The sequence below is a fragment of the Mytilus galloprovincialis genome, chromosome 11, assembly GCF_965363235.1.
Source record: "Mytilus galloprovincialis chromosome 11, xbMytGall1.hap1.1, whole genome shotgun sequence".
Taxonomy (NCBI): domain Eukaryota; kingdom Metazoa; phylum Mollusca; class Bivalvia; order Mytilida; family Mytilidae; genus Mytilus; species Mytilus galloprovincialis.
The window spans coordinates 45,833,485-45,851,262 of record NC_134848.1 but is presented as its reverse complement, the minus strand read 5'-3'; the positions used below and the strand labels follow the sequence as shown (position 1 = coordinate 45,851,262).

General features: G+C 31.1%; 1 protein-coding gene across 1 annotated transcript in view; it reads right to left on the bottom strand.

Moving 5' to 3' along the window:
* The window catches only part of LOC143052253 (von Willebrand factor D and EGF domain-containing protein-like), a 28,917-nt gene extending 13,711 nt beyond the window's left edge, over positions 1 to 15,206 (bottom strand). Inside the window, exons 1-10 of the mRNA XM_076225242.1 lie at positions 15,074 to 15,206; positions 12,955 to 13,158; positions 12,166 to 12,345; positions 10,797 to 10,862; positions 9,143 to 9,411; positions 7,023 to 7,109; positions 5,357 to 5,454; positions 4,264 to 4,587; positions 2,924 to 3,009; positions 1,760 to 1,832 (exon numbers count right to left, since the gene is read on the bottom strand). Coding sequence (XP_076081357.1) covers positions 1,760 to 1,832; positions 2,924 to 3,009; positions 4,264 to 4,587; positions 5,357 to 5,374 — 501 coding nt within the window. The 5' untranslated portion in view covers positions 5,375 to 5,454; positions 7,023 to 7,109; positions 9,143 to 9,411; ... (2 more) ...; positions 12,955 to 13,158; positions 15,074 to 15,206. The remainder of the gene's footprint in view (positions 1 to 1,759; positions 1,833 to 2,923; positions 3,010 to 4,263; positions 4,588 to 5,356; positions 5,455 to 7,022; positions 7,110 to 9,142; positions 9,412 to 10,796; positions 10,863 to 12,165; positions 12,346 to 12,954; positions 13,159 to 15,073) is intronic.
* Positions 15,207 to 17,778: the final 2,572 nt, after the last annotated feature.

Sequence of the window (17,778 nt, the reverse complement as noted above, 5' to 3'; positions counted from 1 at the left end):
CAGACTTGTTACATGTATTCCTCAACATTTCACTTGACGTATGACTGACAGTCTCTATAATCTTAATGACTATAAAAACAAATAAATGTTTCAATTCAACGAAGAAATACAAAATAACTTATAGACAAATTCTGTAAGGAAATATGAAAGACAAGAATTCAAATTCTTTGCACAGTAACACAATGGTGTAGCGTATTTACCTGACGGTATCAGGATATAGGTATTTAGTCATCTCTTAACATGTAATTGTGATTTGTTTATAACCGGTATTGATAAAGGTAAACAAACTATGTCGAAATGTTCAGGACTTAATTAAATCTGTATTTGGGTAAGTCGATGCAAGCATACAATTTTATTGCGTCTGACACTTTGAGAAAGCAAATAACCTCTAACTACTTTATTAAAATATTGTGTAAAAACGTTAATTAAGCTATGAAAGTCAAGTGGCTCGAGCATTTTTCTGAGTAAGTTTTAACAAATTTCAAAGAAATATATTTTACATTAGGTTAGCTTACATTAGTCTTCACTTTCCTATAGATTAACAACTTTTGTTTATATTAATAATTTAGAATCTTTCCTTAAAGGTGGAGCACGAATACACAGTTAATTAATTATGTTAATGTGCCATTTGTATGTAAGGGTGAAATTCCTTTGTATTATGCTTAGATTCGAAAAAGTCAATGTGGGATTGACTCCCTTTAACAGGTTCATTATTTTAAAATTAAGTATAGGTTTCTGATTTAATTTTGAATAATTACAAAATGTATCTATTCAATAAAATTCAGTTTTTGTTATTGGTGTATCGAAGACATTGATGTACGATTATAATTTCATAAATTTTTAACGTTTAAAATGATTACATACCAATATAAAGAACCGTTCATCATTATTGTAAATGAATGTAGAATTTTTTTTTTCGACCGTACAAGGGCTGTATAGCCAGTCAAGGTCGTTAAAAACTTTTTAAAACCATTTGTTGTCGAATTATTTATCTCCTCTTCATGTTAGATTAATTGGGGAATTAACCAGAGTTTCCTAATATTAATCACACAGAGTGACTAGCAAGCAATTTGTAATTGTAGCTTGTTTAACGTTAAAACAATTTTCCACGATAAACGAATGTTCTTTTTATAAATATAAGGGCTTTGTTAGCTAACTCTACAAATTTTGTTAGATATTATGAATTTTTATTACAATAGATAAACGTGCTAAATGGTGGGAAGTAAGAGTAACAAACCACGCCGAAAGTGTATCATCAAAAATTGACTACACATGTACAGTAAAGTTAGATATACAAGGCATATTGGAATAGTATATCGTTATGGATTTGAAGTAGGTATATTACTGCTGAGGTGGAAACGTCATTCATTATGCCATTAAAATGAACTCTTATGTCAAATTCAAGATATATCGTCTATAGACAATCTCATTATCTTGTAGTTCTTGTTTATATTGTTATATGAGTCAACTTTTGAAATAAATTTGTTTTACTCTCTTTCAATTAATACTAGAACAATACTTCCTTGTCGTTCTAAGTTGGTATATTCAAGCCTAATTAAATACATTGGAATTGTATAGATAAATAAATGAGTACGAGACGTTTTATTTACCTCATGATGTATGTTAACATTGCAGTTGTTGGGTTGCTGTTGTCCTATTTTAATTTACCGTTCATTTAATGTGATATATTTGTCAAAGTTGTTTTCAAATTACATATCCCAATTCCATACAAAAGAAAAAATCCAAGCAGCATAGTTACCTGTTGTGGTAGTCTTTCGTGCTTGTACAAAACATATTCTCCGTAGTCGTTTGGAGAAGTAATATTCCATTTACTGCAAAAATAAAACGTCATCAATAAAATATTAATTACTTCTCTTTTAAAATGCTTTCAATTATAACTGGAATATCAATTTGTAATTGTAATGCTACATGAATGGAAAGTGTATAACTCCTCTTGCACGAATTTTTTTTAGAAGTTATGTTCCTTTTTTTTTTTTTGCCTTACACTTTTTCCTTGAATTATTACTCAACATCCAGAAGAAAACTAACAGCGGTTCCTTTTCGATTGTTTAGAAAAGCTTGTTCTTATAATAATATTGAGTATGTATTTATTAGCATCGAATGAATAACCGTCATATTTTATTTATGTCTAGTACTCAATCGATGCTGATAAATGTTATGTTTAGGCTGATTCCTTAAATTAACAAGAAATCTTGCAAATTAAACAAACTTTCATGGTATAATTGTCATTTTCATTAACTCATGCATAAAACTTATATAGACTCTTGATCCCTTCAATGACACATATCGACCATAAAGGCTTTTCTACCTCAGGCATAGATAACCTTAGCTGTATTTGGCAACACTTCTAGGAATTTTGGATCTCAATGCTCTTCAACTTTGTACTTTATTTGGCTTTTTTTTTTTTTTTTTTTTTATTTTTTAACTTTTTTGGATTCGAGCGTCACTGGGGAGTCTTTTGTTGACGAAAAGCGCGTCTGGTGTATATAGTCCTGGTATCTATGATGAGTTTAATTGATCCCTTCAATAAAGCGTGTCAAGTCTTTTCTTATTATATTGTGTTGCTGTCTTTCCATTATCTACATCGTGTCTTCTTTTTACTCTGACTTGAATACTTGTTAAACCCCTAAGAGTCACTTAGAAATCTTATAAAGTAAAAAACGTTTAGATTACCTAATAGCATGCAATATTTCTAGAATAAATTCTGGAATTTCTTTTACAAAGTTTTAGATGTGAATGAGTATAATTAATTGTGTATTTAGAAAACGACGACTGCAAATTAACAAGGATGACCTATAGTTGTCAATTTATGTAATATTTGGTCTCTTGTGGTAAATTGTCTTATAAGCAATCATGCCAAACTTTTTCATTTTCATAACATCTATAAAACAAATGGACATACCTTTTGTCAAAAGTTTTTAAGTAAGGATCATTACTAGAATAACAAATATTGTTGATATGTGTTATATCCTTGTCCCTGATGTAAATCTATAACATAATTTATACCAATAAGATTTTTGATATACATAATTTATAAAATAACAAGTTTAGTCAAAGGTGTCATTCGATTTATGAGTTTGACTGTACCTCTGGTATCCTTCGTCCCTCTTTTTTAACGTGCTTGTTCCAAGATTTGGTAATTTTTAAACTTTTTTGATTAGGTAATTTTAAACATTTTTTATTAGAGGTGTAAGTTATATATATATATATTGAATTGCTGTAGAAATGAACAAATGTTTAACGGCTAGACAATAGCTGACATTAAACTATTAACACATATGAGTCACCCTTTCTGAAGGTAAAATGCAAATGCTAACATTAAAGTAGCTTTCACATGTAAAGTATACAACTACTCAAAGTCAGAGTCTACGAACTATGAATGAATGGACTGGACCTTTCAATTTTCAATGAAATGAGACGTAACGCATGTAAACTAAGCAAACGTTTCGAAGTAATCGATCATGACTGAGGGGTCGGGCAAAAATAAATCCAGGAAAATAAGATCAACCATACTAATACAAATCAATACCGTATATCATTGACCTTCCTGAAGTGGTTCCCCACAACTTGACCGAATAACAATGTAATGCATTGTTGCTGCCACCACCTCCGCAAAACCGAGACAAGAAGTGAGAGGGCGGCAATAATCATAAACATATTTAGTCATCAGAATATCCTGATCTGACTATTCTAGACAAACAGGAAAATATCAAAATATATAAATACGATTAAGATGAAATAATATCTCATTGAAACACAAATATACCGAATAAATATTTTTTTTGTACAGCGTTCATTTTTGAAAAAAAACGTTTTAAAATAGTTCGTGTACTGTGATAAATTATCCTTATTTAATACCTAAAGATAATATTTATTGTTCAAGGCGGTTGTTGTTGTAAGGCAGTAGAAGTAAAAAGTAAGCACAGAGGTTTCTAGTCCCGATATGGGAGGACGTTGTCGTTTCACACAAGTTTTCCTTTTTCTCGGTTCTTTTTATAGATTATATCGTTTGTTTTCCTATTTGAATTGTTTTACACTAGTTATTTTGTGACACTTTATAGCTTGTTGTTTAGTGTGAGCTAATACTCTGTGTTGAAGGCGGTTCTTTGACCATTAAATTTTTACTTTGTACACAATTTGAACTGAACGAAGAGTTGCCTCATTGACACTCATTCCACATCTTCTTTGTTAAAATAATATAAATGTGTGTGTATGTTAATCTGTGTTTGATATTATATTTACTTTTAAATCTGGTAGATGTATTGAATTCCAGATTTTCAAACTATCTTTTTTACTAGCATGATCAGTCGTAGTATACAATCGCAGGAAAACAATTCGGTCTACTTTGTTTACAATACCATCCGATACACCAGTAATATTGATAAAATAGCTGCTACTCCATCCAATATGTGGTATTGTTAGGCGACAATCTTGTTCAGCAAATTCTAGTTTGCTTTGAACGAAAGTTTCATACGAACAGTCAAAATCGTCATTGACAGTCTTTTGATATTTTGGAACCCCATTAGCCCTACGAAGCATTCTGACTTTGATCTGTGAAGATTTATTCTTGAAAATAAATATATATTTATATATATATATATATTGCTTGGCAGTGAAATTCATAAAAGCTGGATCATAACAATATCAGAAAGTTCTGTTATAATGTTATGTCACTTTGAAAGAAAAGATGAAATGTGTTTAAAAAAATAGTAGGTAATTCATTGACAGCTTGCTTTGTGTTGACTGTTTACATTTTCCCTAACAGGGGGGATTTTCCTTGATTTTCATATGATGGAGACATAATCGTGTATGTCTTCATCATATAAAAATTAAGCAAAATCCCTCCTTGTTACCGGTTGGTCTGACTGTTTATTTATTTAATCATTTTCATTACCGACAGGTATAGACATAATCCAAAATATTGACTTCTTGAAAAAAAAAAATTCTTAAACTAATCACAGTACAGACATTTCATCAAAACCACGATAATGAAATGTATTCAAGATAAGCTATAATGTGGTGATCTCACGTGTTTGCAATGGTGAAAAGAATAGTTACGCATATGTCGCCCCTTCTAAGATTGCCTGCATGATTTTAAACCCGATTTATTACAAATATTAACCAATTGCAGATTTTCACTTATCAATAGATATCTTACTTTTATTTAGTTTTGCTGTTTACTTTTTAAGTTCGAGCGTTACTAATAAGTCTTTCGTAGACAAAACCCACGTCTGACGTTCCACATTTTAATCGTGGTATCTATGATGAGTTTACTTTACACGAATTAAAACAGTTATTTGTATTCCATTAATCTGAAAGATGTAAAAATATTCACCCTTTTTGATAGACACATCCAATGGGCAAAGTAGATTTTATTTCAACGCTTATCGGTTGATTTTCGTCTACGTGTATTCCATTTACACCATCTACAACCTTCAAATTAAGAATTTTGAATTGTATGTGAACATGTGCAAGGAAAATGATATAAACTCACTTTTTATGTTTGACAGAAAAAAAAAGTGTATTGATTGTCATTCCTTTATCATTCTTCATCTTCTTTTGAGGTAAATATTTGTTTACTAGGTTGTCCATGTTATTCGTGATACATTATTGTCTATATATGACGTCAACCATCGTGAAAAGGAGTAAACGAATATCTTTTCCTGATTGGTCGATGACATCATATAAAACATTTTGGTTTCAGTGCACGTAAACGCTGTAAACGCTGCAATTGTTTTCAATCGAAAGCCGACGATGAGTCTTTCATATACGTCTTGGTTAACAACAAGAATGAAGTTTATAGATAACTTATAATACATGTATGAGAAAACTTATTTTTAAAGGAATAAGTTTAAGACAATCTATATAAGTTCTAATTTCATCAACTTCAGCCCTTCATTGTTGAAATTGACCGTGCGGGAGCCTCATGGGTAATAAAGGTAGCTTAACCCTCTAGTTCTGACGATTCGAATGCAATCTTACACTGTTGAATTGTTTGAGTGTGATTTAAGTAAATACGCAGTCAGTTGAAGGATAAGATTTTTAAGTTCGAAGTTGACATTTCTTTTTTCAAACTTTGGATGTAGAAATCTGAGCAAGCTTGAGTAGGAACTACGAAATGTCACATTTAATCTGGAATATGTCAAACACATCAAACGAATGAATAACAACTGTCATTTTCGTGACTCAGTGCAGTCATTTTATTATTTAGAAAACTGTGGATTAAACCTGGTTTTATAGCTAGCTTAACCTCTCTCGTGTATGATTGTCTCATACAACTCCAAAATAATGACAACGATGTGTGAACAAAACATACAGACATATCTAGTTAAAATGTAAAAATAGGGGTGCAGCAGTATACTTTGAAACTATTATGATCTGGGCGTCACTGAAATAAGTCTTATGTAGACGAACGCGCGTCTGGCGTATCAAGTTGTAAGCCTTGTACTTTTGATAGCTATTCCCTTAGATTCTGGTACTGACATGACTGCGTTTCTCCAGTAAAAGACTAAATAAATACTGTGATGACGTAATATTTATATATTGGATAAGGCAATACTTTATTCATGGAAAATGAAAATTATCTAAACTATACTGACAAATAAGACAGAAATTGATAATTTGGTAGTTGAACTCACCTTGTTTTAGATTTTAGCTTGAAGTCGCCTATCTGTGTCAATATTGAGGAATAGATTAAGGTATGAAGCAGTCATTTTTGGACGAGTAGCATCCTTAATTTCAGGTACTGTCGGATATATGAGATGCAAGTACCGACAGAAATAGCGGTTATTCAATGATAGGACATCATCAATATATTTGAAAGTAAAATTAAAAAAATATTGTCGGGTGCTTTTGCTTTTTGTATATCGGAAGATTCTGGTTGAATAATGCTTTACTCGAGTACAAACAAGTTGACAAGAACGGGTACACAATTAGTGCTCATTGGGATACCGACTGTGTATCTTATTAGTGTTTATTTTTTTTATTTTATATATGTTTACCTTAATTCCTGCGAAATAAATCTGTGAAAAATATTTTGGTCCAGCAACACCTCTGTTCTTGTACCTAGCTTGAACCGAACAATTGACCTGAAACATTGGTGTAACAGTGATCTATGTAAAAGTAAAAGACTAGTTCGATCTCAAATAGCGCAGTAAACCATAGAACGTAATAATAGTATATCAAGTATATCAGCCTAAGAGCTTTATACATGTATGATATTTCTCTACATGAAGCTCAACTTTCATTCACTTGTCAGTAAATAAAGAAAACATGAAAATCAAAAAGTAAGAAAAACACACGGAAAGGAATAGTGTCAATGAGGTATTGCAACAAGAAGCAGATAACATTTCAGAGGAGAGAACAAAGTTCAATCATTTTGGTCAGAGAGTTATTACAAACATCAAATGATCTCCAGTACAAACTGTTCGTATACAAATATTCATCAAGTAGACATTTATAATGAAGTTATATCTTTGAAACAAAGGAAGGAAGACTAAAGTTAGATATTGAGGTCGAATATCTGACATTCTTCAACTAAACTAAGACATTAACCTTCTCGTATGTACACATACACGTTTCAAATATACGTAATAAAACGAGATCTTAGCTTAATAAGACGATAGAAAGGAAACACATAATAAATAATATTCACATTATATTACAATGAACTAAATACATGACATATAAACCTAAAAAAAAATATGGCTTATCATGTTTTTCCCTTGAATGTCTAGGCTGATTTCATGCAGGAACTTTTTCGGAAGAAACAAAAGAAGCTAGCAATATCGTTTAACTTAACTTTCCGCTATATAGATAATTGTTTTTTATACTCAATATTACAAACTTGTGTGACTTTGTTCAACGCATCTATCCCATCGAACAAGACATAAAGGATACAACAGATACAGATATAGTTAGGTCGGGCTCATATCTTGACTTACATCTAGAAAAAGATAATGAGGATCGGTTGAAAACAAAACGTAACGACAAAAAAAGATGATTTCAGCTTCCCAACTGGGAACTTTCTATTTCTATATAGCTACACCTGAGATCACTACCAGTTTTTGGTAGGGTCGTATTGTTTATCTTCATATTTGTCTTTTTACTTTTGTAGCAATGGCTTTGTCAGGTTTTTTAATCTATAAATTTAAATGTCCATTTTTTAAATAAACTGCATTCAGGAAATCTCAGGTTTGTCGTATTATTGACTTTTCACCTTTTTACCAGACACACCCCTCATGTACATGTATACTCAGTTGTAGCAATCTAAATTCATATGAATGTTCAATAAATCGAATGTGTGTAAAGTCACCTTCCAAACGAATCAAGTAGTGACGTTTGTAAACCGGAAGTGGCAAACTAAAACCTGTATTTCAATTTTTGTGTTAAAGTACATCCAAACTAGTAATATTTAGAATAACTATTTAGTGAGCCCTTATTAGTCATTAGAATAGACTTCTAAAACTTTTATTTCATATCAAAAACAAATAAGTACAAAAACAAGGTTTTTGTTTCAGTGAAATATAACCTATATTTTGATAGCGAATGTGAAGTTCAAACATGAAGTAAACGTTTTCAAGTGATATGGGGTTAAGTAGGAGTGTTTTGAATTATACCCCTTTGATACAACGTTTACCTCTTTGACTAGCGAATCCAAAATGTTTAACTTATTTATTTTGATCTACTTATATAGAGAATAAAAGCATAACTTCAACTAACAACACAACATGGTTCATCACCAATATACTAAATGGTTTCATGTGACCAATCGCACACAATCAATAATGTACAACATTGCATAACTAGAAAGGAATTCGAGATCCAAGTAAACAGGAACTAAACATTCAGACTAACGTTTATCTTTCATTTGAATTGATAATCTGGTTACCTTTTATAGTTTTTATAATTTATTTATGCCATTCACCTTTTTATTCATCTTTTTATTCTCTTTATACTTATTTTCATTGAAAGCATTTCTACGAAATTTTCATAGGGAATATATTCTTGTACATAATATTCAAATCATTCAAATCATTCATAGTACACGTAGTAGTAATTGTAGAAAAAGTAGTACAATTGTATAATGAAAATAACGCTGTGCTAAATATTTTATTCTTACCATCATATTCGGTTTGAATGTCTCCTCCCAGTGTTTCTGTAAAAGAACTGCAGTTCCTATGTTAGTGTTGGATACATTTGTGTATATTGCCCCAGTAATTAGAACATTATTGATGTAGAAGTTGATATCATAAGCATAGTCATCTGTTGCGTCATGTACTCTGCACAAAAACTTTGGCGTTTCCTGAGTATAATTTCTGGATTCGTGAATAACATTTTCGGTATGCATATCGACTGATATAGTTGATGTAAAACGTATGGAAGGATACACTGCAAAAAACAATATGTGTAAGTTAAGAACCGAACATGAAATAATCCGTTTACGGTTTTTTTCACACAAAGGAACAAAATGTATAAAAAGATGGTCGCATGATTGGTTACAATAAAAAAAAATCAACCTATTTAAAGTTTTAAGACACGAAAACATGCGGCATATAAAGCATAAGAAAAAGAAATAATCAGAGTAGAGATGATTGTTTCAGACGCTATATAGCTAATGTTTCTTAATCAAACGAATTACAAAGGGTGCTCAGATAATAAGTAAATTATGATCCGCTCAAAAGTGTATATGACTGTCCATGGTCTTGATTTTTTTTAAATTTTACAATAGAGAGTTTAATAAAAGTCGAATTTGGTGTGGACAGATGTGTTTCTATAAGTTTTCACTTATTTATTTAAAATTTGCGACTAGCGCAATAACTTGATCAGGAATGGCGTTGTCTGTGTATTTCGACTTATGAGATTGAATTTCCTTTTGATAACTGTTCCCTTTCTCGTAATCATTAACTAATATATCCCTAGATGATTTCAAGCTTTCTCAAATACTACAGATTACGAAAACTCTTCAGAGTCGAGTTTTGGTTACAAAAGATCTTCTAGACTCATCAGTGACGCTCGAAACCAACAAATGGAAAAGGCCAGATAAAGTTACAAAGTTGAAGAGCATTAAGGACCAAAATTCCTAAAAGTTTTGCAGATTATGATAATAGATGGTTTTCTTTGCGTCTACTGTCTCAGATATATAGATTTCCCAGTCTCTTTATAGTTGAACATAATTATATCACTGATATGACGATGAATATTTATGCACCGTAAGTTTTAACAAAACATGTCTTGTCAATGCAAAGCTGGCATTTAGGTGGTGCTTTGACTAAAATTCATTGCTTGTAATGATTATATTATACTATTATCTCTATATAATCTTACTGACTAATAATATCCCTTTTCAGCACATTAGAGTGATAAATAGAATAGTATGTGCTATCTAAACTTGATTGCTTTTCTTACTTTCGATGTTACGGCTCCAGCAAAAAAACAATCTTGTAGATATGACCAACGATAATCTAGACGTATAAAAATTGTATGGGATTAATACGAGTATCTATCTATCTTAAAGAAGAGAACGATGAATCGACTACATACCAACTTAACGATTGTTATATTATTATTGTCAATCCTTTGAAAATAGATCAGACATTCATTTTAATAATGGATACGATTGTAATGAGGGTTCTATATTAACAAAAAAATACGTTTTTAAAACAGTTGTCAATAAAACCTTTAAAAAAGTGGGACCTGTGAATCTTTTTGACCAAATTAAATCAGTTAGAATATACCAAATAATATTTTTACATGTAATGAAAAAAAATACGAACCATTACTACAGCCTGGGGAAAATCCCGTCTGTGAGAGTTGTCCATCTGGACACGGCATTTCTGTACCTAGGATAATATTGTGATTTATTTTTTTTACAATAGAAAGAAGTTAAAAAGGTAATTTCATTGGAATTTGCATTATCATGAATAAAATGTATTTAATAAATGTGAAAAGGCCTTAAACATGTGTAAATTTATCGGCCGTTTAACATTTTGTATCCTCTACAACAATATTCATAACTTTCTAAGGACGGTTAATTGTTTAAGAAGAAACACATTATTTAATTACTTTTGACATTGGAGCAATAGGTTACATTGTTTCGAACGAATTTATAAAAGGGATAATTTCTCAATGTATAACAAAATTTAAAAGCATCTTTGAAGTATAAACGATAAGTTTTCTTTTCTTTTCAGAAAGATAACATACTAGCTACTGTAGATCATGCGTTGCTTTTGATGATACGTTTCTAGCAGATATCAAAAACAAAGTGCGAAATTTTTTTCTGACGTTGATACTAAACATGTATTTTGAATTTTAAGTGTCAGTTTAGGTGTTAGGTATACATTTCGAATATTGCGTCCAATGCCATTTTCAACTAAAAGACTGAAAAGGAACAATTAATTATCTCATAGTTGTTGTAAAGAGACATGGGTGTGATTTAGTTCCCGGTTGGCTTAGATAATGAAGTTTATTCAATGCGTATGTTGAATCTATAGTAATCAATACGAGCTCTTTTTATAAGCTTGAAATGTTAAGAGAGGAGACTATGGAACCAAGGAATGTTCCCTGGTTGAGCTTCAATGATTTATTTGAATAAATCCTAGATTGACACACATAGATATATGGTTAGAGTATTAATCTGTTTGTGTCGTTGGATCTTCAGGAAACTTTTTATTGTTTGTCACTTGATTACTTTGGTGATTATAAACGACAATGTTTTAAACATATTCTTTTTACGCTATGCTGTTAAAAGGGACGGTCTCACGAAGAAGTTGATAATAATGTTATATCACCTATTGCTGCGGATACGTAACTGACAGTTTTTTGTAATCGCATTTACCAGTCTCAATAGTGGAACACTTCCAATAATCCCGAGATTAAAAATTTATGGAGTTAACACAAAACAAATGTACAACCATGTCTGATTTATCTTGGACATTTGAAATGATGAAATACCGTTATGAAACTGGAAGTTCTTACTTGACAAAAGCTTATACTCTCAATTATAATATTATGAAATGAAATATTTTTTAGTTTAATTATTGTCGGTAGCATGGTATATTGTCATAAATAATAATATTGTGAACATAATACTTAATACATTCAAATTACCTCTTTTTCTTAAATTAATCACAATTATATACATACCAAAGCAGTATGCTGTGGAGCAACCGGTTGTCGGTCGCAGGTAGTACACCAAGTATAATGTACAGTTTTTTATTCTTATAGGATATTCTTCATTTACACATCGGTAATCAAGAACCTCGTACGCTGTTCTGTTAACAATTTTGCCAGTTTCGGGGAAAATATCTTCACCAGTAGTTACACCTAAGACAGTAAATGTATATATATAAGCGTCGTCACAAAATTTAACTTACCAATGAAATCAAACTGAAAATAGGGAGGCTAAAGCAAACGAACCCTAAATTTTGCCAAGCATTGTCGAAATATTGCTGAAACACCATAAATGAACATTTATAGTATCATGTGATTACATATTTTCAAATATGCACATATATATATTTTAAGCGATTTTTTTCGAGTCTCTTTGAGGGGCGGCAGTGACCTATTGTTATGGTAATCACTAGCCAGTCAACACTGAGTTGTGAGTTCGAACCTCGCGTGTGTAAATGCACTTGACTCCAATCTGAATTGACTAGGATTGTCAGTTCTCCTTTCGAAAGTTAATTGTTTTCTCTGGGCACGTATACCTCCACCACCCACCCACAAAACTGATCGCCACCGAAATAGCCGAAAAGTGGCATTTGAAAATCGCAAAAAAACACCAACAATCAATTATTCGAGTCTCTTTGCATCAAATACCACAATGAAAGTTATCACTGGCATGTTACATAAGGTTTTATAAGTGTCAGGAATGTAATTTTACATAATATTAGTCATTCAACAAATGTACCTTTCTATCTTGAATAAGGTTACCTTTCCTTGACAAGTATATCGGATATGCTGTGCCACATCTATATCCACCGATTAAGCATTCTGTAGGCATACGTTCACCAGCTGTGCTAGTAATTCTATACCAGCCTTCTTCTAACCTCGAGTCGCACAGGAAAGTATTGTCTGTTAAATTATTGGCTGCTGATCTTTTCCAATTATCTATGACATTAGGAGTTTCACAGGGCTCTACAAATATATTAAAATGTCAAACTTAATTAGCAGTTTAGAAAAAACTATATATTTCATTAACATGTTTTGTTTAAGGGTGTATGATATATGGACATAAATTGTGCCTCACAACAGGTAACCTATGGAGCTGTTGTAAGGTTCTTAACGTACAGAAGGCTTGTTGCTTGCTAATTTTATGAATCATTGTTATCATTGTTATAAAACAAAAACTTTATTAATTTCAATTATGCATTTTTCAAAAGCAATAAATCTATAGAGCATACATGCAAATGCAACATTAGCCAGCACTATTACTACCAAAACAAGCATATACTGACAAGCAAATTTATAGATGTAACAATGTTGGGTTGATGTTTAGACGAGTGGTATATACATAATGTACACAGCCATGTATCACCCTCACTGCTGGTGATTCGATGGATAAATCTGTTGTAGAGTTGTCACTGGCTCAGACGTACTTATAAATATAATTATATACGTATAAGCGCAATACTTTAAAAAAAAATATAGCGAGTTGATGATTTAAGGAAACATATTTGCATTTTTCGCAATTCATTAGCTATACTTGAATAGAACGGTCATAAGTTTGAATCAAGAGCAATGGCTTAAATGTTGTATCACTACCATGCAGATACTTCTTAACAACTACGGCTTTGGCTAAATGATTTGTTTGTACACTGCAAATTTTTTTTTATGTTTAAGTGCGTTTTACCGGATCTGGATACTAGGCAAACAATACAATTTACCGAACACATATTTCAGTAATGCATTCATGAGGGAATCGTTGATTGAAAAAATACCAGTGATAATTATTTCATGCATATTTCAAACGATGTACTAATAATATAACTGATGCTTTAAGTCTTGATAAAGGGTTTATATACCTACCTAAAGTTTGTTTCTTTTATGAGAAAGCTATATATGGAGTTTAGACAAATATTTCGGTTAGAAACTTTTAAATTATTATTAATAGTTATCAAAGGTACCAAGATTCTAATTTAGTACGCCAGACGCGCGTTTCGTCTACATAGGACCCGTCATTGTTATAAATAACAGTTTTATTTAAAAACAAAAAGTGTCTCCTTTAAATATACATGGTGAAATTCATGTTCTAAATACCTTGTTTTGTGTATACTCAACCTACATAAGGCCTACATGGACTATCGACTGCATGAAGACAAAACATTATTTAAACTACATGTAAACATTTAATTTGATCAATGAGAATGTAAATATGTTTTGTTCACGTGTGATATACACTAACACAATACCGAGTGTAGGTCAATGTAAAAACGGCCTAAGATTATAACACAATGTTGACCGATGTATCTCAATGTATGACATTTAAATTATTATATCTGTTTGGTTTTTTTTTATGTTCACAGATGGTTGTTAATGTAATGGAATTTGATGCAACTGTTGTACAGATGAGGGTTTAGCTAGATATAAACCAGGTTTAATTCACCATTTTCTACATCAGAAAATGTCTGTACCAAGTTGGGAATTCGACAATTGTTATCCATGCGTTTGGTGTATTTGACCTTTTGATTATGCTATTTGATAAGGGACTTTCTCTTTAAATATTTTCCTCGGAGTGTGGAATTATTTTTTTTTTTAACTTTTTACAGGAGACAATTTATCATGGTTTCTACTGTATTATATCTCGCTCACATTTATGATAGCATCACACATACGTTGAATACATATTAGAAACGTTAGATGCTCAGTAAAATATTTATTACCTTTGTCGCTTTAAGTTAAAGACCAAAATTAATGACAATGTCCCCATTACTCAAATCTTATTTAATTTAAAACAATTAGATGTTAGGTATAGTAAAAACAAAATCGCATGACATGTTTATGTTTTGCTATTATCATAATTTGAATAAAGCATAATATGTAAGATTCTTACCTGGAAATGCATGTCCCACGTAAATCAATACGGATATTGAAATTAATTTTAAACACATTTTGGTTTAAAAAATGTCTTTTATCTGAACTACGCAAAGACTGCCTGATATTTCGTTAGTGCATATAAATCGTTCAAATCACAGGTATACTACTCACTCAGTGCATTAATCAAGCACATCAAACTTCCGTGCTTCATATAATTATGTAAGACATTAAATCATTGGTTGATTATTTTTACAGTAAGACTTTCAACGACATGATATTACATTACCAGATCTATAGGTTTGAAATACTAGCCGTTCGAAAAGAGTGCTCAATAATTTTGTTTGGTTTGATGCTTCTTCTTAAGCTTTAATGCACAATCAGATGCCCTTGAAACATTGGCACTAAGGTATCTGGAATACTCAGTGACATGCTTTACACTTAGTAAATATATAATACCAGCAGTGTACAATCATAAATATTAGTACTCACAGTTGTTTGTATATATTATGATAAACTTTTGTCTGTATGAAAACCTAAACATGCTAAATGCATGTTACCATTTTTTCCAATTTTAACCTCTTCTGAAGCAAAAAGCAAGAAAAGACCTTCAAATGGGTCAAATGACTGAATATGTCGTATTTTTTAAATATGACAAACAGACAGAAATTAGATATTAGATAACTCCTTACGAAGTGGTTGTAATTGAATGACGATTTTGACACATTTTGTCTGGGTTTTTTTTCAAAAACTTATCAGCAATAGAAGACCTACAAATATGCTTATATTACAAAAAGCATTAGATAACTCCTTAAAGATTTTTAACTCCTTAAATATGAATTTACATCCGAGTTTTACATTTATGATTAACTTGTAAGAAGCCAAATAAAACTATTTAATGCAAAATTATAAGAAATGCAAATACTTTTTTTCAATTTTACGGAGTCCTCTCCCTTACTGTTGTCTATCGTTATTCTTCTTGAACTTGAATAATAAAAACAATTATTGCGTCTATTATATAAAAAAATAATATATGTTATGATGTAATAGTGTGTTTTTGAATACACAAAACTATATGAGATGCATATAGTTTTCCCTCCAGTTTTGTTAGATATGAATATTTAATTCAATACTTACAGTATACCATATATAGTATTGTGCAAGGGACAGATACTATCTCGTCTTTCAACTGTTTACTGGATTGCTCACACTTATACCAGTTGAATATTGTATAAAACTGATTATGTCAATAGTTTTACTAAAACATTATTGCAAAAACTTTTTCAAATGATACGTTATTTGTGGGTAAATTCCAATAACATAATAAAATAGGAACACGTCTGTATGTTCGGATGCAAAAACCAACAATTTGAAATGATAGTTCTGTATTCTATATATTGATCAAAATTTTCAACTAATTGGTCCGAGACCACAATTATTTCGTAGTGCATTTCATTAAGAAGATAAATGAAAATTAAAAAAATCCCACCTGCGCTTTCTCAATGAAATTGTACAGTTTGTTGTACTACTTTTGGGACAAATTATATCAAAATTATAGAAAACTTCATCGGCTCTAACTCAAAACTTGGACAATTGTATGTTTATGGCGTCTTGAAATCGTTTGACAGCTTCCGAAGTGCTAATTTTTAACCTTTTTCAGCTGGACCAAATCACTACTTTCCTTTAAAATTCTGGACCCCATTTTTTTTACAGTGTAATTTCACCCCCCCCTCCTTCTTGCAATTTGAGGCATTAAACATGGAGGAATAAATTTGGAAGGGGTATACAAATTAATGGCAAGTAACCCACTGTCAACACTAGGGACTATATTCGTAAACAACGAAAAAGTGACGACAATTGTGGTCTCGGACCTAATAGAACAGAAAGAGTTGACTAATCTTATAAAAACTTGGTATGACCAAAGCTTAATAAATTATAACACTGCTTACAAACTATGTGAATATGAAATTTGTACTGATTTTAAATATCTATAACAAAATTTGAAAATGTAAACTGGAATACTATTAGACATACACGATCTGTAATACCGCAAGCAACATAATAAATTGAACTATTTCAAAGGGATGATTTAGAGATTTCAAAAAAATAATTAACACCAAAACTTATCAGCTATGCAAAATGATATATATATTGAAAATGCAAATTAATCCCATCGAGAGAAACAGGCCCATAAGTAAAATAATACTGTTCAAAACTCATAAATCCATGGACAAAAAAAAACAAATCGGGGTAACAAACTAAAACTGAGGGAAACGCATTAAATATAAGAGGAGAACAACGACACAACATTAAAATGTTACACACAGAAACGGACTAAGCATTAGACAAAATCCTATGAGAAAAACAAATATAACATCAAAACCAAATACATGAATTTGGGATAGGTAAGTACCGTTACACGTCTTATAGTAATGTGAATTCACACTTAAAAATAAGAGAAAACAAACGACACAACAGAAACACAACGTTAAAATGTAACACACACAGAAACGAGCTATAATATAACAATGGCCATATTCCTCACTTGGTACAGGACTTTTTTAAAGGAAAAAATGGTGGGTTGAACCTGGTTTTGTGTCATGCCAAACCTCCCTCTTTTATGGTTATGTGAAATATAACATTAAAATGACAACACAACATTACAGGACTACAATATAAATAAATAGGAGAACACAATTGACAAATTGATATATTCTCCAAGTG